The 19,942-nt window shown below is 41.0% G+C and overlaps 1 protein-coding gene across 1 annotated transcript; it reads right to left on the bottom strand.

Moving 5' to 3' along the window:
• Positions 1–40: 40 nt before the first annotated feature.
• Positions 41–13,838, bottom strand: LOC147269417 (calretinin-like). The gene is made up of 11 exons (XM_086194854.1): positions 13,657–13,838; positions 6,825–6,901; positions 6,282–6,371; positions 6,070–6,150; positions 4,069–4,125; positions 3,522–3,599; positions 2,651–2,706; positions 2,525–2,564; positions 1,805–1,858; positions 649–720; positions 41–568 (listed from the first exon to the last, which is right to left on the bottom strand). The coding sequence occupies exons 1-11, from the start codon at positions 13,745–13,747 to the stop codon at positions 452–454; spliced, it is 813 nt and encodes a 270-aa protein (XP_086050980.1). The 5' UTR covers positions 13,748–13,838; the 3' UTR covers positions 41–451.
• Positions 13,839–19,942: the final 6,104 nt, after the last annotated feature.

Raw genomic sequence — 19,942 nt, 5'->3', positions numbered from 1 at the left:
ATAGAAGATGTAAATTCAAGATAATAATCGAGACAAAGAGTTGTCAGGTTAAGTTTATTCATTCTCTCATTATTATCCTTACTGGAACAGCACAAGCTTCAACAAATAAATTAAAAAAAAAGATGAAATTAACTTAAAATAAATGAACACGTGTTAAACAGGAGAGGAACATAGATATTAATGTAAAAATACAAATCATATTAAAAATGTTAGGTTAATAAATATAGTAAGTACACAATATATTTCATTGCTATGGCTATTCCACATGTAAAGTTTAAGAAAACAAAAAACAACCTCAAATATCGGGGCCAGAAGTACACTGTGTGCTTTCAGGAGCACTCTTGTTTGATCTCTAAGTAGTGTAGCAAGGTTAAGGGTCATACATGCACCAGATCACAACAGACGGTGGAAAGGAGGCAGTGGGGGGGGGTCAGGTTCCTGGGTGGGGAGGTCACAGTGTAGAGTCCCTGCAGAGGACGATCTCCAGCTCTGTGCGGTACAGTTTCCCTCCATCTGAAAGAGCCATGATGCTCTTCTTGTACCCAGCAAGTCCTGTTCCTTCCAAATCCTGCAAAAATGCAGAGAGTTTTAGACATGACACGCAGCTGCCACATCTTAATATTTAGCTAACAGCTGATGAGTTATTACCATTTTGTTCTTGTCACAGAGGTCCTTAAGCAAGGCGTCCAGCTCCTGCTCATCGATGTAGCCGTTCCCATCCTGATGAGAAATCATGGGTGGTTTGAATTATACCAAGACTGCAACCTCAAAGCCACATTTACCACCCACTGTGGGGCTGATAGCTAAATTCAACAGCACGCAAACAAACGTACACATCCCTATTGACCAAATTTGAGCAAAAGTTAAAAAAAACATCCAAGTCAGCAAGATGTCTTCCTCTAGGGTCCATATAAATGAAATAATTTAAAGGAAGTGAAAGAAAATCCATCCTCCCATGCACTAGGATTCACCTCTAAACCCAACTAATCAAGCTGAGTGGTAGCTGATGTTGTGAACTGTGATGGAGTCGTATCTTCCCCAAAGAAAGAAAAATAGGATCATAAAAAAGAAGAGAAAGAGAAAGAAAACAAACTGAGGGGGAACAACTGAATCAAACTCAGAGGACATTTATATTACCAGCTAAATGTCATATGACATTACATATTGCTGCTGGACAGAAACTTTGTATGTCCAAGAGAATTACTCTCAGGAAACGAAAGTCTCCACCCAAAAACTGTTGTTGTTTTTTTTTTTTTTCCCCCTTTCAAGTACTCACAAATAGGTGTATTCTTTACGATTCTGGAATGCTAAAAGAGCCAGACATCAAGCTTGTGAAAGATGGCAACTAATGGCTAACAACAACTACAGCATTATTACAGGAGCTGTTGTTAGCAGTTGCCATTAGCTTTAAGCATAATAGACATGGTTGGCTCTTTCTGCTCTTTCACTTTCTTTGGAAGCCCAAGACACCTCACCTCACACTACAAGTAGCCAGCTCAACTTCGTAGTAATATTTGGTCTCTTTTCCAGTGAAAAAGTAAAGGGTATAGCTTGTTTGGTATAAAAAGTTTTAAGATTCAGTCAATACAACCGGCTGTGGACACTCCGAGACTGAAACCTGGTCTACACCCTTGCTTGTTAGTATAAGTGGTAGCAAATGGAAAGACAGAATCAATACAAAGCCGTAAGTGAATAAAGTAGTGTGTAATCAGTCATATATTAGTCTCCTTGACATGTTTAGGTCCCAACCCATCCATCAACAAACACACGCTCACACACCAATCACACAAATATGTATTTTCACCTTATCATAGAGGGTGAAGAGGGAGTCAAACTCCTTCACCGTAAGCCTGATACCCTGTATGTCAGAGAGGTAAATGAAAATTGTTAGAAACAGCAGAATATTTCTAGAGAGCAGTGACCCACCCCCTCCCCAACCCATCCCACCATCCACAACTGATATTAATCCCCACAGATTATGATAACTGGGACTAGAGTTGAGTTAATCCTGAGCAGACTAATCCTCCATACGAAAAGAATTGTTGATCTGCCCTCATAATCTCAAATATACGTATTGGAGCATACATGAAAAAGAGCGCTTGTGGGAGATTCATGTAGATTACCAGTCACTGTGCTACAAAGGTTCAACGTCCAAGCGTCCAAATGGTACCCAGAGTGTCTGTGTAAACCCTTTATAACATCTGGAGTCTGAGACTACACGTGTAGGTGTCTTTAGTTCAATCCAAAACTGATACGACTTTAATTTGACAATAACGAAAACTATTACAAATAAGTCTTCTATCAAGCGTAAATTGCTCAAGGACTTAAAAACACATTTTCTGTCAGTGCACCATATGTCCAGTCATGATTTGATGACATTTAATCCTCTTGTAGGGAATCCAATAAAGCTGAATAGATGTCTGCCTTGACTTTGAGAGGCTCTTTAGTCTGCAGTTGCTCAACAAAAATTAATTGACGTCAAAACTCAATCTGAAGGACCTGAATGGGTTTATGTGTATATTACCTGGAACTTCAGCAAAAAATTTTCTTGGACGGGCAAAAGTCTGTGGTAAAACAAAGTGGAAGTGTTAATTTTTTAAACATTTTTAAGAGGAGTTTTGTACAAAAGAGAAAAAAAAAAAAGAGTTACCTCGCCATCTCGGAGAGGCCCAGCTTCCCATCACCATTCAGATCAAACATCCTTAGCTGCAGGGAAAAGGAATAAACAGGAAATTCAAAGAATCCATCGATAACAGCAGGGGTTCAAACATCTCTGAACACACAAACTTATATGTTTTATACGTGCGTTATATACAGAAGCCCAGGGCTACGCTGAGGAAACCAATGTAACACATAGAAGTAGCTAAACAATTTAATTTGGTAAAATAACTTAAACAAGAGTCAGTACATCTCAGCATTGAAGCTGAAGCTGAAGCTGCATAGGATTCATTTAATACAGCTTGTTACCTGCCAGTCAGTAGATATGATTGTGATGTTAATATTCAATAGATTACTGTAATGTTGATATAAATATTCATAAATACTGTACAATGGATCTATTATCAAGTTTGGTCATCACATTTTGTGAGGGGTGAGGTAAAAATCTTATTGTAAGTGGCAAGTATAGACATTTTATTCTATAATTGATATCAAAGGACAGAGCACATCATTATGAATCTCTGGGTCAGCTGCAGTGAAAGTATGAATATTCTGCCGTTCTGTTTACTGCAAATGAAAACCAAGTGAATAATATGAAGACAATGAAGGCATTGTGTTAACAATTTTGTTTTAATACCATGATTTTCATTTAAAAAAAGGATGAAAGATTGCAATGCAATGCTTGTTTTAACTAACAGTCAGCATATCAAAATATGTTGGACATTACTATACAATTGTTTTGACATAAGCATTGAGAAAATATCGTACCACAGGGCTGCTGGTGAGTCCATACTCTAATTGTGTGTGATTACCAACGTAAAATGAAGGGAAAATGTGTTTATTTTTTATCAAATCATACTTACAATTGTGTGCGTGTACTCCTGGAGCTTCTTATCGTCATAGTTTCTGTTAGCCTTCTTCAGCAGGTCAGTCAGGAAACCCTGAACAGAGCACATAGTCAGTGCTTAGATTACAGAATAGGCTTTAGTTGGGTTGTTGGTACTGATGATGTCTCAACAGAGACGGAGATGCAGAGGAAGCGTCTATTTTCAATGATGCATTTTTGACATTTTCACACGACAGCGGGAGGTTGAGTGCATGTTCACAGCAGCTGCCACTGCGGAGGTATTAGCACCAGTTACACAGGAGCTGATCATCATCTCAGGCTACAACCGATTTGTTTGCATGTAGAAAGACATATTGAGCTATTTATTGTAAAATGAGAAGACAGTATCAGTTATCATGTGTACATCAGTGACTGCAAGGATATTATTTTGACATTGCACGGGGCTGATTGTGAAGTAATGACTTTGCAACAACAGCTACAAGAATAAAAAACACAAACCCTCTGTACACAGAGACCTGCAGCCAGAGCAGCGTAACTGTAAAATTTAGCATTTGTCCTTTTACCTTCAACTCATTGGACTCAATGTATCCACTACGGTCAGAGTCATACCTCCGCCAGGCCTGCAGGAGAGAGGACACGTTGTTACAATTGTTTCCAGAAATAATAGAAGTAAAACACACATCAAAGTTAACTGAACTCTAGGGAAAATCTTGGGAAATTTAATTCAATTAGATTGAATTTGAGGAAAAAGAGTCTGCAGTCAAAAGGAATGGCTATTTTGGTTTCATCTGACATCGTGCAAATATAGAAATTGACTTTATCAAAGATGGATAGCTTTAACCCCCAAACGCGCATTGCCTCTCCCCTGCTGAAGGCTACAGTCCATTTATAATGTATGGCTGTCTGAGAATAGCCATAACACACAGAGCAGCCTTATCATCACATCACTGAGCACCCAGCTTGTATACGTGTGTGTGTGTGTGTGTGTGTGTGTGTGTGTGTGTGTGTGTGTGTGTGTAGATGTGATGTTTGTGTGTGAGGAGTGGGGTTGAAGGCCTAACTGGGCCTTAAATGTCCTCTTATTTTTTCTGTATTTGTTCAACATTTCTTCATATTCCAGTTCTGGTTTCACCATCTCCAGGATGATACTGGTGGACTTCCAGACTGATCCAGATGTGACTGGTCACGCATGCTTTTGTTAAGCTATTGAAGTCATCCAAAGTTAAAAGTTTGTTTTTCCCTCTTATTCTTTGTTGATTGTTTGAATTTTGCCGCATACAACGACATAGTATGATACTTTCAGGTGTTACATATTTGATGCTTGCGTACATTTTATCTATTCTCATTAAAAATGTGGTTTTGAGCATCACAAATACGTGATGACAATTCTGGCTCATTATCAGCACTTAAAACTGTGATGCAGTGCAGAAACAGTCACAACGGATTAATGAAGTACGAGTTGTCTTGTGTGCAGCCGATTAACTTTAGCAATGAAATATATCTGCACATTCAATTGTTTTGATTTTTTTTTAATCAATGACAAAAAAGGAGGTGGCATTTTAAGGATTTAGTAATCGTAATTAATATAACTAGAACTGCATGGAGACGTGTATGGAGGCGATTATCATTCAACAAATAAAAACTAATTTTAAAGATGATTCCTGTATTTAGAAGCTTTCATAGTTTTATAAACTGCAATTTCAGTCAGTGGCACTTTCATGAGGACTAAAATCGTAAACATTGTGTAATTCATCATCCGACACTTTGACAGTGTTTTAATCCTAGACACTATCCAAGCTTCAAAACCCAAATTTACAGCCTTACTGGACAGTTTCCACACCAAAGAGACATCGTAACTCAGCAGGGGAGTGAAAGGACATGAGGCAGCTTAGCGCATCCTGATGACCGCAGCTTCAAAGTCTTCAAGAGGAAACTCATGATGAAATATTCATATGTTGTTACACCTGAAATCGTTATCTTTGTTGTAACTTATTGTCAGCTTCTTCAAATAATTGCCCAAGTCATTTTTTGACAAAAGTGTTGTTGTTGGTTTTTTTTGCTTAAATCAACTCCTTATGATGTTTTGTCTCCTTTTTTGTGTGTGTTTTCTGAAAAGCTTGAAAAACAATGACTTGGGGGGTTATTTTAAGAAATCCATCCATTTTCTTCTATTAAGGGTCGCGGGGGGTTGGAGCCTATCCCAGCAGCCTTCGGGTGAGAGGAGGGGTGAATGAGTCACCAGTCCATCGCAGGACCAACACATATAAACAGACAACCATTCACACTCACAGTCACACCTACGGTCAATTTAGAGTATCAATCAGCCTCGTCCCCTCTTGATGTCTTTGGACTGTGGGAGGAAGCTGGAGTACCAGAGAGAACCCACACAGGAACAGGGAGAACATGCAGACTCCACACAGAAAGACCCTGTGATGGAGCCGGGACTCAAACCCGGAACCTTCTTGCTGTGAGGTGACAGTGCTGACCACTGCACCACCGTGCCACCCCAAAGAAATCCATGTTACGTTAATTCATGAGTACAGAAACATAAAAAATCAACTTACAGCCATGAATTCAGCGCTGGATCCCACAAATTCTCTGAAGCAGAGCAGGAAGTTTTCCTCTGTCGGCAGAAGCTGAGCCAACTAGAGGTTGTGGGGTGGGAAGACATTTAAGGTAAATGATTATCGCTTAGAAGGTATAAATCTCATCACTGTCTCAACTGGTTTATCTGTTGAGGAAACATGAGGAAATCTGTTGTTTCACTTCTCCTCACCTCTGACATCTCAATCCTTCCATCAGAATTCTTGTCAAAATGGGACATGAACTCCTTCATCTTTTCCTTGAATGTCGCATGCGAAGGATCCTGCAAGGTCATGAAACAATAGATCCAACCGACATGTGGTCTAATTCAAACAAGGTTCCAAGGTGAATGGTGAATACATAATTAAAACATGCTAATTACGCCAACCCTGACTTGTAGAAACAATATTTTAAAATTGATAATTAGCAACTTCATATGTGGAATGAATACAGGCTTCTAGGATTAGCATAATGAAGAAAAATTAATTAACTCATAACCAGGAGCAAACTATTCCAGACAAGTCAGCAAATATTTTACAAGGTCTTAATTGTTTTCCAGCTTTTTTTTCCTCACATTGAATGATGAGGTCAGAGAAACATTGTTTTACACGTTCCCATCTACATCTCCTAGCCTGCTGTTGAAAGTAGGCTGAACTATTTGTTCTGACAATCACGTAAACAGTCTCTTCAGTTCATTTTAACTGCTGAGTGAGGCGACATGGCAGCGCACACTCACCACGCCTGCTCCTCGCCTCGCAGTCTCCAGCTCTTTGAAGAAGTTTTCCAGCTCCTTCCCTTCGATGTAACCGTTTCCTGTGGAGCACCAGAGGAGTAAAATTAGTTTGGCACTCATGATGCTGTGAAGCTCGTAAATCTGGTTGAAGCCTGTTTTTGAAATTGTCGATTAAAAAAGATGTGGAGGAAAGATTAAACTTCATTTGGAGTCTTTAAATTTTGGGACAAACCCCAAACATCTAGCACTGCAGCAGCGATTAGAGAGAAAGTGAACACACCATATTTAGTTGGTTTGAGGTTGATGTGTCTGCCAGCAATCAAGTGAGCAATCGATACTCACGTCTCAGATCTTGAGCACTAAAACACTGAATATAATCTAAATATATCCACAGCTCACCTTCACCAAGCTCAGACAAATATGACAGTCTCAAAAATATCACATTCACTGAATCAAAAGAGAAATGCAACACTTCTCCAAAATTTAGGAACATTTTCTTTACTTAAAAAGTGTCTACTGGACACCCAAGGGTGGGCAGTGTTTAAAGTTTCCCCTCTCAGTCTGCAGTATATTTCTTCACAGAAGATGAATGAGATTATCGGGTTATTGATTGAGGGTTGAGGAATGTCATCTCGTGAGCTCAGGAACACACCGACAGTCCAGAATGTCTCACGAGGCCTGGGGATGTGTGTGGAGAACAGGGATGTTTTCAGTTTCCAGAGTCTGTGCGCACAACACATATGAAGCAGAGCGTCGAAATTCTGAATACAGACATGATGTTGACATGAAAGAGTGCAAGAATGGAACGCAGAACCTCAACCTGGTATAAAACATACTCACGGTATACGGTACGCCACCTTACATCATAAATCCTCATAACTTCCTCTGTGAATAAAACATTGAAGACTCCATGGAATATGAAGCCCGTTGGAGTCAGGTCAAGGCCTGTGAGGACTGGCTTCTCTCAGGCAGAGATTTTTTTGGTCATTCAAACCACACACTTAATCAACTGTACTAGACGCTACTGTCATCCAGTTGATCAGCTGTTGGAGCTCATTTCTCAGGCGGTTTATTTTTGAAGAAAAAAAAAAGAATTTACTGCTGCAGAAATGGTCTGAATTCACACAGCAGCTAGTAACCTCCCAGTTGTCCTCTCCCTGTTGACTGGTAACTTGTGTCATGTGGTGTGTCAAACCGGGAAGATTAGTAGCGACCTTTTATTGACCCCATCCTCAGGAATACCTGTGTAGTGATTGTGGGTTTTAATCAGCGGCTTGATATTCCCTCCCCTGGCAAAGAGGGATTGCTCACTGTTAGGGATATACTGAACAGAAAGCAAATGTTTGAGAGAAATAAGATCTTGGCGCACACGAACGAGTCTTTGAAATTGAAATTTCAGCGATTGAAAAAATGCTGTTTATAAATTTGTTCAGTGTGTTCTGTGCTTAACTGTCATTAACTGTGGCAGGGATTGCTGTAGCAGAAGAAATGACTCACAACACTTGTGTGCAGTTGGAGTGCATAATGAGCGTTTTCTTGACGAAGAGAGTGAAAGTGGGCAGTCAGATTGATGCTTATTGGGGCATTCTGTCCCTGTTTCTAGATTTGTGCTTCTTATGAGTCACATGACCGCACATGATTTAATGCAATCGTTTACTGCTCTGATTTGCCTGCAAGTCAGAGTGTAACATATAGGACAGGCTGCATAACCGTTTTTAATCATCAGCAGGACTTTCATCTGTCTGGGTTACTGCAGGGTTAATTGAAATAAAAAAGATGTTAATAAAATTGTTATTTTAATTCAGAATGAACACAGATGTACAGAATAAATGCACAGATTCAGCCTCCTCCCCTCTTCATCTCTTAATCTCTTATCCTCTCATCTCCATTCCTTTCTGATCATTTTCTTCCTCACCTCCCCCCATTCCTCTCATCCCCCTCTTCAGCTTTATTTGTTCACTGTGTTTGATACTGTAGGTGCTCCGTGTCACCATCTGTGCCTTTGCTGAGCTGGTATTTTAGATATAAACTAATCAGGAACACAGCATGGGGGAAAAAAATCAGCAAAACAAAAGCCTCCATATAACCTGAAATTCATTCAATTCATTCATTCAGTGACTCAAATACCTTGAGTCCAAAAACAGAATTTATATTTTGCAAAGCAAAGATGATATTAGATGATAGAATTTGTCTTTCTCACATACCATACTATTATTGATGATGTAAAACGATAATGACTAAGCTATGACTGAGAGAGTTATACATTCTCAACTGCGTGGGTTTCAACTGGCTTAGTGATGGTAAGCAGTCACAAGCCTCTACATTCCCTTCTGAAACCATTTCTCCCTGAATAACCTGTGAAATTTTATTAGTATAACGTGATGTGACAAATTTAAGATTCATTTGAGAAGTGAGACATAAATCTGTCACAATCCTTTTGCAATCTTCACATTACATACGTTAAATCTGACATAAATACAACAAACCATCTGGAAGGAGCACTTTGGCATGTAGCACATGTCAAAAACACACAAAATTACATATATCTCACTTCCTGTTGTTGATGCGGCTGATAAAATACATGTCATAAATTTTAGTTAAATTACTTGAAAAGCACAAGCTTCAATAGCATACAGTAAGTTGGCACTGAAAGGGGTCCCTGAAGAACTGCTGTAAGTCCTCTCATACAACCAACTACATAAGCTCACCTATGCATTTCATGCTTTAAGATATAATGATCATCAAATATAAGTTCTGGTTAGGTCACAGTTCCCCTGGCAACGGGGATAAAGCCTGAGTGTCCTGAAGTCCAATGTTGGTCTGCACCTTCCACCTCACTAACTGGCATCCTAACATGGATTTTCTGTCTTTATTTTGATGTCATCAGACGTCATACTTTCCTGGGGTCAGAATTACTACGAGCACTAGATGGCATCTGTCTTTCAACATCACTACAGCTACAAGTCACTTTCCTTACTTAAATTTATGACCTGTCTGGTTTGTTGGGAGGACAGTCTGGTTAGCAGGACTGGTGTGTGTGCAAATCTCCCCAGCAGGAAGCACCTCAAACATGCCCGAGTCGTGAAGTAAAAGAAATCCTCACAGAGGCAATCAGACCCTGATCTCCACTCCTTCACACCACTCAGAGCTGCGGCCCTAAAAACACGTAAGTCAATGCTGCTACAGTGTTCATGGACTCTTATTGCCTCTTTTGAGAGAGAAAAAAAAAATTGCAAAAGAATTTAGAGATGGACAAAATATTCTAGATGCATTCATTAATTTTTTTAGAAGTACAAATTTATTGTCAATAAAATGTAACATTTATAGGGTAGTACTGTATTTTATTTCTATATTTATAGACTTTTGTCACGAGGTACTTAAGAGAATTAATTCTTTTAGTGTTGTAAAAAGCTTGAGAACCCGTGTTCCATCTTGTTAGGTACAGTGTTGGTACTTGAGTGTTTGTTCTCTTTATTCTATGCGCCAGTGCGACTGACATCTGACAAAGACTTCATGGCGAGGCAGCGACTGAGTGCATCAGGTACTAGTCTGTAAATGTTGATGGTTAAAAGGAAAAGACCCGTCCATGCAGGTGACTTCACACTGCGTCTTTTTCTCCTAGTTTCCTCTGCAGCCACTTCCAGTCCTGTTAGTCGCTGCTGTGGTCACAGCAGAAACAATCTGTTGCTGACAACAACCATCCAGTGAAAGTTCAGCTCATCCATGAGTGATGTGATACTATGACGCATTCCAGTGTACAAAGGGCAGGATGAATCATTAAGATCATTTACATCTGAACAAAAAAAAAAGTCAGATCTTAGACCGGATGTGAAATCTGCTGCTGCGCTGAGTAGTGAGTCAAGAGAGTTGACACACAAATCAAATTTGTTCTACTTTGAATCTCCTGCATCAAATATTTCAGTACTACATGTCTGCAGTGCAACCCGTAACACTCCCATCTAGGTTGAAATGTTTTCAACATCTGTTTCTTCAGTCTCAGTCACAAGTCAAGAGCAGCCCTCAAGCAAGACACTTAAACCCTGAACTAGAGCTGCTTGATGAAAACAGCTTTGGATTGTTTTGACAAGAGAGGGAACCATTTCCTTGTGTTTGAAATTCAGGTGATATGCTTTTCTCTCATAAGACCTGCTTTGGCATTAATGGTCCCAGAGGAGTTACTGTTGGGAAGACGATGAGTTGTTAGTTTGGTCAGTTAAGACAGAAATATATGAATAACTCAGATGTTGAATCAAGAGCAATGGGTGGACTTTGCGATGATGTAATGCTATACCCTGAACTGGATTATTATCACATTCAGTTTGCTCCCCATGTTGCTTTCATTCTCATCGGGCTCAGCTGTATGCGGTGCCAATCAACAAACGCTAACACAGAAGGAGATGAGCATGTTGGACCCAACTGCATGCAGATAAGCATCTGAGACAATGGCCGACAGTACTGTTGTGTTCTGAGGCTAAAAGAGCTGCTAGCATGGCTGTGGACTCATTAATTTGATAATTATAAAACTTGAAATACCTCCTCCTGATTGTATGCCTTTTTCCAATAATGGATACTTTTTTTTGCAATTATATCAAAGTTTTTGACTTTGAACAGGGGCTGCACGGTGGTGCAGTGGTCAGCACTGTGGCCTCACAGCAAGAAGGTTCCGGGTTTGAGTCCCGGCTCAAGCCTGGGATCTTTCTGTGTGGAGTCTCCATGTTCTCCCTGTGTCTGCGTGGGTTCTCTCTGGTACTCCAGCTTCCTCCCACAGTCCAAAAACATGCAAGAGGGGACGAGGCTGATTGATACTCTAAATTGACTGTAGGTGTGAATGTGAGTGTGAATGGTTGTTCGTCTCTCTATGTCGGCCCTGCGATGGACTGGGGTGTACTCTCGCCCGCCTCTCGCCCCTTGACGCTGGGATAGGCTCCAGCCCCCCCACGACCCTTAATGTGTAGGAATAAGCGGAAGATGACGATGGATGGACTTTGAACAGATGCCATCTAGAGGCCGTAGCAGTCACAATCACACAAAATTGGGATATTAGTCTATCAAATCATCATCAATATATAGAATATATACAGCTGTCCTGTTTAATGAGTCAACATCGGCAGTACTTTATAATCGGTCCCTAACCACAATCGTTCTCTGATAAAGTGTTTTTGCGCACAACCTGTTCTTGACCCTTTGTAAGAAAAAAAAAAATCCTCATTTGCAACACTGATCTTAAGTGGGGTGAAAAGATCAAAGGGTCGGAACAAACCAACTTATATGATTATTTGCATCAGAGGACATGTTGAAAACACAATGTCATAACCAGCACATGCATGATTGAGTTATGGCCACAAACATGATTTGTGCTGTCACAGTGACCTTGACCTTTTAACAATTAAAAACTAATCAGGTCATGAGGAAAATCCCTGAAGACATTCTGGAGTTAACCTGTCAGATGGACAACCTACAAACATGACAACGATGATGAGGTACAATGTGATCATCCTTTGACCTTTCACCCCCACATTCAGGGCTGGTAAATATTTGTGAAAAATCACAGTTGTGGTTAAACAAACCAGCTTTGACTGTTTATACAAATTGGGACGTACCCCCTTTGTCAAACTTTGGGATAAAGCTGGATTGTAAAAGCTTTATCGGATTGTCATCATAATAATCAGTCAAGATTTAGAAATAGTCAGAGGTCAGGGCTTTTTTTCTGAATGGATTTGAAAGTAATCCTTCAATTGAAATGGAAAAAAAGAAAATCTGAAGAGGAGTGGTGACATGGTGACACAGAGGTGGACACCAGTTGGCTGCATGCCGTTTAGGTGCATTCAGACATGACGGTGAGACGCCCTGTGGAGGACAGATGGCGTGTGTTACTTCGATATGTAGCAGAGATATTTGGCTTATTATGATAATGAAACTAAACTGATGACTATTGATGCCCGCAGATTATGATTTTACACAATAAACCAACCAAATATGATGGTTATCACAGATTTGACAACATAATTGGCTTCAGCATTAATTGGCTTCTTGTATCAGCAACAGTCAAAATCATAGTCAATCAGTACCCCATTTACAATCACATCTCTATTATGATGTAACTGAAGGAGCCAAAAATTCAGAGTGGTAGAGTTCAGTTGTTTGCAATCAGAAGCTCCTCCCAAAGTGGATGAGACCCTCTGTCACTCACTGCCAGTCCTCTCTCTCTCTCTCTCTCTCTCTCTCTCTCTCCCTCTCTTTTATCCCTCCCCTGTCACGCAACTTCCATCTCTCTCTCTCTCTCTCTCTCATATAGGCACACACACTCATTCCTCACCCCTTCTTCATTGCATCATTACCCCTCCCCCTGCATCCCTCTTTCCCTCTTTTTTATCTTCTTCACGCTTCTTTGATATTGTTGAAACCTTCTGCAGGTCTTTTCTCTTAGATTCTAAAGCTCAGCACTCAGGTCAGCACTCATCCCAAGACACATTTCAAATTAGTCCAGTCACGTTAGATGAAGTTATTCGCAATACAATTCAGATTACATCATATTACACGGTTAAAAGAGCTTTACAGTATTTACACCTGAGCTGAATTTAATTCATGCAATCATTTAAATTTAGATAAGCTTACATTTATATCTATTTTATATCAAAAGTAAATATGCAATCTGCAATTTCTTTGAAGAGTTTGGGGCATAAATGTGACATTTTTCGTTTTTTACTATTTTTGTTATCATTAATTACTTTTAAAGTAGCGTTAGAATCTGTCTATTTGCTATTGGAAACAAATAAATAAAAAGCAGAGGGATTAACTTGAATGGAAATGCTAAATCAGACCAATAGAAACTGACCGTCTGCATCGAAATGTTTCCAGATGTCGATGAACTGCGCCGCGGTGATCTCGGCCAGGTGTAGGTGGGGCTGCTGCGCTTGAGCTGCCATCTCTGCTGCTTCTCCCTCCTTTGGGTCGACAGTTGTAGTTGGAGGTAAACTTTTCCCGGTGTAGCTCCTTGGTACTGTGCACAGCTCCTCCTCAGTCGGGGCTTTTAAACCCCCCGCGGCGCCTGCGCTTCTCCTGACAACCACAAGGGAGCGCATCCACCTTTAAGAGAGCCTACTGCAGGAGACCACTCAGCAGTAGAAGGAGGAGGAGGAGGAGGAGGAAGAGGAGGAGGAAGGCTCTCCTGAGCATTGCATATGAGTTACCATTAAATGCTGTCCAAGATGCTGGTTTGATGGCAGCATCATCCAAGCCAGCTGCTCTCATGAGGAGAAAATTAGCCTACATCAAACAATTTATCCAACAGCGGGGAACCCTGCTGGCTCCAATGGATCTATGTCACTCTCATTTTCTCCACCCATACATCTCCCTGCACTGGGAATGATCAAATAAAGACTAAATGAATTAAATATTGCATGTCAGGAGAACAAACTCAATACAATAAAAGATGCAGTGATGGATGCATCTGCATGTTCTGGTGAAGAGCACATTTTCCACCGCATGACTTGTTCATCTACACCTCGCTGATTTTTTACTTTTAACTGTCTTAAAGATGAGACAACAGCCTCTCCTCATATAGCTTTTACTTAAGCTTCCCTCCCTCCCTCCCCCATTCACACACTCCATCACTCTCACTGGCCTGCGGAGGTCGGAGAGGTGCTCACTCTCCTTGGCCAATCGAACCCACTCGTGGCGTAAATCCAAGCAGCAGTAGAGCCGCTGTTGCATAGCTACTAAATCACCAGCACGCCCTTGTTCATTTTGCTGCATGAACCATACACTCCTATCTTTTTGTGATCTTCACCCCCCCCCGCCCCCCCAAAAAAATCCCACTCTGACTGAGGTGCATCTCACTCTCAGGTTTAGGAAGCTTCTGTGAAGGATGGGTGCTGAAGAAGCTGAATGAGATGATGAAGATGGAGAAGAAGGAGGAGAAGAAGAAGAAGAAGAAGAAGAAGAACTTTATCTCATCCCTGCAGGGATGCGTGATGATCAGAGAGAAATGGAAGAAAACAAAAAAACAGAGATAATTGGCAAGGCCAGCGTGTGTGTGATTGTGTGTGTGTGTGTGTGTGTGTGTGTGTGTGTGTGTGTGTGTGTGTATGCGCGCGCTCATGTGGGGTATTGCTGATGTTGTGGGGACATTCATATGAAGTGGGAGGCCGTCAGTGTGGGGACTTGCCTCATTTTTGGAGGATAAACGGCAAAACCCAAGAATATAAATCAAATCAAATTTAGGGTAAAGTCTCATAAGAGCTGGTTGGCAGTTAACCGTTATTTTTATCAGGAGTTCGTTTACAGGAAATGAATGTCTGCCAAAGTGATGGAAACATGACTGTGTATGTGTGTACATATACAAGTGCTTTGTGTATGTAACAGGAGAGTGGTGGGGGGAAGATAATTATATTCACTTCCACTGTAAAACTAAAGAGTATGAATAATAATTATGGGATGTATAGGGGTTGTTTACAGCGCTCTTGGTTTAAAGTGATGGAGGACCGGCGCTGGGATGAAAAGGCAGATGTGCACGATGGGAAAATGATGATTAAGGGACCTGAACGTTAATGGAACTCTGATCACCTTTCAAATGGAAAAGACTCATGTGAATGTGAACATGTTCACAATGCCGGTATTAGTGAGTAGCAGCAGGTCAGTGACGGGCTGTTTTCATTAAGCTCATGTCTGTAAAAGCACAATAAAATATAAATAACTAAGCACAGACAGAGAAGCTCAAATGCTTTATGGATGTAAACAAGCATGAATTTTTAAACTGCAGCTGCTGATTGGACGGCCGGTAGTTTAGCATGCAAGTCATTACACAATATGTGGGTCACAGATTATGGATAACTGTGCAATCCTGTTAATGCTGTATGACATAGAATGCATGAACTTTAGAGTTCAAATGGCATAATGTTGATAATTGTCATGAAAAGGGAAGGGGGAAATGTTGCATGGCTGCCAGGTGTTTAAGAGGCTTTACAGTTTTAATATTCGTAAATGCTCTGACAGTGAAGCATGTTTGGTGTCATTCACAATTATGCAACATTAAATGCAAAACGTGGGTGAGTTTTGTTTTGTTTAGTTCTTTTTTTCATAGAAAAAGCTTTTTTGGGGGGGGATATTATGACCTATAGTTCAGGGTTCAGGTATGAATGCTAACATGGGGAATTGTATCCTCATTTAAATAAGAACATAAAAGTCACTAATTGCACTTTCTTGATCCTGTATCTAGTTTCTCTGTCTCTCTATACATTTCCACCCTTGCTAATTCATGGCCTGTGTATTACACTAAGCAGCATGGTATGAAATCAATCCTTTTTTTGCTCTGATTGTAAACCTAAAATATATTAAGGTTCCTTGTGTGGAATCCGTTGCAAAGATTCATTAAGTGCTCGTGGTTTCAGTGGTTCTAAAAATAACGTTGTTTTGTCATGCGGTAACACAGCCTCCGAGGATGAGCCTGATTCCTTTCCTCACAGACGCTGACATTAAATCAAATGGAGGAAACTTTCCTCAGAGAATCAACACCAATTTTAACCTTTTGAAAAGTACAAGTGAAGCAAAAGTCGCCGAAAGGTTCTCTTTTCGGTTCTCTTTACTTTCATTTTGTTCCTGGGACACTATGTGAGGTTTATATCATAAGACTCTCATGTTTCAGAACAAAGGCAGAGACCTAAACATGTTAAAAATGAATGTCTTCTGAGGAAGTCGAATGCATTTTGCCTGAATTAAATCCCTTACATAATTTTGTTTATCCAGAGCGGGAAAATATCTGATGTTGTTGCAGCCAGCAAGTCACACAGATGATGCAAAGCTTGACATACTACTAACATAATTACTGTCCTCAAATCCTGGCAAACTTGTTTCTCGAAGCATTGTGTGTGTGTGTGTGTGTGTGTGTGTGTGTGTGTGTGTGTGTGTGTGTGTGTGTGTGTGTGTGTGTGAGAGAGAGAGAGAGAGAGAGAGAGCGATAGAGAGTATGTGTGTGTGTGTGAGAGAGAGATAGAGAGAGAGAGAGAGTGTGTGTGTGTGGGGGGGGGGGGGGGATATTTTTGAGCCTGAGCCCAGGACAGCAGCTGCCTGATGAGCCCTTTGCTGATGTTCGCGTGCAATGAAACCCTCCAGCATGCAGCCGAGCTGAAACTCTTGATGCGTCTCTCTCTGATATTGGCTCAACCAACAACACAAAACTCAAAGAGCCAAATCACCTGTCAATGTAACTACACCTGACGTATAGAGAGAAAATAAACACAAACAAAAATAAGAATGTAGGACAAGACAGACGCTGTGAGGAAGGAGGTACAAGAAAATGAAAGATGAGACCGGAGCAAAATAAACACCATCTCTCATACAAGTCATTTATCTTGGCTGGATTATTCACTGGAATTGTTCTCTGCTAAAAAAAAAAGATTTAAAAAAATCAATTGACCTTTGATCCCTACCACTGACCTTGTTTGCAGACATTCAGATGCGGTCATTGGCTTCAGCAGATGTAGTCAGGTTTAGCTGGATGCGACCTTTCTGACAAACATGGCAACTCAAAACATTCTCACGCAACTGGACAGGCTTGGTGCACCATGTGAGTTTGTTCTACAAAGGCAAGTTTTAAGGAGAGGAGACAACAAACAGAGAATTTTAAGAGGGATCCGTAAGAATGAGGACCCATGAATCTCACGCAGTTCGGGAGGATAGGTCTCTGCTGAAGAATGCAGTACTCCAAAAGCCCTTCTGAGGTAAATTAAACAGGCTGAGGTCAAAAACATGAGCAAAGATCTCTGGAGAAAATAAGGAGTAAACTGCTGGAACACTTGACACACTAAACCAAAAAATACAGGTGAAACACATCAGGGCAGGATGGAAGTGGAAAGCACGAAGCAGGAAGTGAGAGGTGAAAAGAGAGGGGACTTTTACAAAATAAAGATGAAAAGACACATTTAGACACTGGACAAGACAGAATACACAGATAATCGTTTTTATTGTGCATTTTTGATATAATCAACAGCAGTAAGCAGTTCCAGGACTGGATACACTTCATCATCATTAGTTATTAGTGTTTGGAAAGACAACATTGTAGTGACAGACCTGCTTGAACTTGTTTTAACAACAATTAAAATGAATCTACAGTAACCAAGCTGATAAAAACCATCAGACTTCCACAGGGTGATGAAGGGATGGATTTGCACAGATCTCATCCATGAATGCATCTTCCATCACCAGTCAACAGATCTTGAGTGAATGTTGGATGCAAGAAACAGTTTTTCTGTCAGTAAATGTTTTGTAGTTCCTTTACAACCATCTGAGATCTTTTTTCTCTGTCTTGGTAGATTTTTCTACTATCTTGTATTCTCAGCATCAAACTTTTAATGAATCTTTGTGAAAATTGTATCAGATTATTTCCTTCAGGCTGCTCTTTAATGGCACGCTTTCACTGGCTCACTTCAGCTCGGGTCGGGTTGGTACGGCTCGGTACCGGTGCGTTTCCACTAGCACTTGGTACCACATCAGCGTGGGTGGGCTCACCAGCCGAGAGTTCCCCGGCGTGATTTGTGTGCGACACAACAACATCAGTGGACGACATGGAGGCAGCATTATGCCTGTTGCTTTGTCAGTGATTTTTGCTTAAACTAAATGTAAGGGACGACAGACAGGCAAGGCTTCAAGTGGCAAAACAGAACACCCAAGATGTGTATAAAAGACTTTACCAAGCAATTGACCAGTATTCCGATGAGGCCAAGATGATACAAAGTAGATGACGTAAGCGAGGAAGTTACCCAATCAACGCCCTGCTATGTGTTAACATCTCATTTTAGTTCTGTCTCAGCTCGCTTGGAACACCAGCAGAGCAGGGACCAAAATGGTAAAGGTTAGTAGCGGAAACGGGGCCAAACCGACCCGACCCAACCGGAGCCGAAGTGAGCCAGTGCAAACACGCCCTAAGTCACTAGCACCAATCTCCCTCAACCGTGTCCAAACATTCAAAACCTGACAGTGATGCTTTTCAGCTGATCATCCACTATTCGTCAAATTTAAAACAGCTATCTGTCTCTCTGCTGTCATTGGTGTCAAATCAATGTCAAATCAGCTCTGACAGAGTGTTGGCCCCCACACCACTACATGTCACGCACAGAGAAATCCAAGCAGCTTATTTGCGATCATTACCGCTGTCTAGTCCCAGGGGGATTCCTACACCTGTTCAACGTATAATCCATATAATCTCCTACAATTATGTATATTTGTATTAATGCTCTGCTTGGGTCAAAGCGCCAAAGACTATTCAATGTGGTTAATGTTTGTTTAGTCTTTTAAGTACTCATAAATAGGCATCTTGAGTTCACCAAACTGTATTAAAACTGTTCCCCAGAATGTAGAAAGAGTGTGCCCCCCAAAAAAGTTATGTTGACAAACTCTCAAGCCCATTGTAGTCTATGTCTTCTTTGTCTAGCCATACGCTCAATGATCCACATACTCTTTGTTCTTTTCTTTTAGCAAAAGAAAAAATTGCTGGCTCTGTGATAGACTGGTGACAAGCCCCGCACCCCCACCCCAACCCCCAGTAATCCAATATGAGAATGACAAGACAACTTGAGTGGAAAGACTCTGCAATGACAATCAGCTGGAGGTGTCAGGATGGCAAGACCGCATAGGAATGATGATGCTGGTGCTCCTATCAAACCACCACACGTTATGTGAATGCTAGAGTAGTTATGGCTGAGACATATGTGTTTGTGTGTGTGTGTGTGTGTGTGTGTGTGTGGTGTGTGTGTGTGTGTGTGTGTGTGTGTGTGTGTGTGTGTGTGTGTGTGAGCGAACCTCAGTCTGCAAGCAGGAATCATCCCTGCAGCTTTATTCCTGCACTTCCATACAATATAAGGCATCAAGCATGCAGGCTGCTGCACTTCCAACACGCCTGTGCCTGGTATTAACACATACATCATCAGGCCACATAAAGACATGTACAATTCAGCAGACAATCACTCTTCTGAACAGCGACAAGGCTCTCCAATCAAGCCTCTGTGGATAGTAGTGCAGTGACCCATGTAGCTGTTTGTCTCACCCACCTGACATCATTAGCACCACAGCCGCTCAAGACAAGCATGTTGATGTGTTCTCTAATGAATGACGTTTCAAAAGCCTGG

The sequence above is a fragment of the Aulostomus chinensis genome, chromosome 2, assembly GCF_037954235.1.
Source record: "Aulostomus chinensis isolate RoL2024-O1b breed Wild chromosome 2, RoL_Achi_v1.0, whole genome shotgun sequence".
NCBI classification, from domain to species: domain Eukaryota; kingdom Metazoa; phylum Chordata; class Actinopteri; order Syngnathiformes; family Aulostomidae; genus Aulostomus; species Aulostomus chinensis.
The sequence above is the reverse complement of the archived record's forward strand: the minus strand, read 5'-3'. Positions and strand labels throughout refer to the sequence as shown.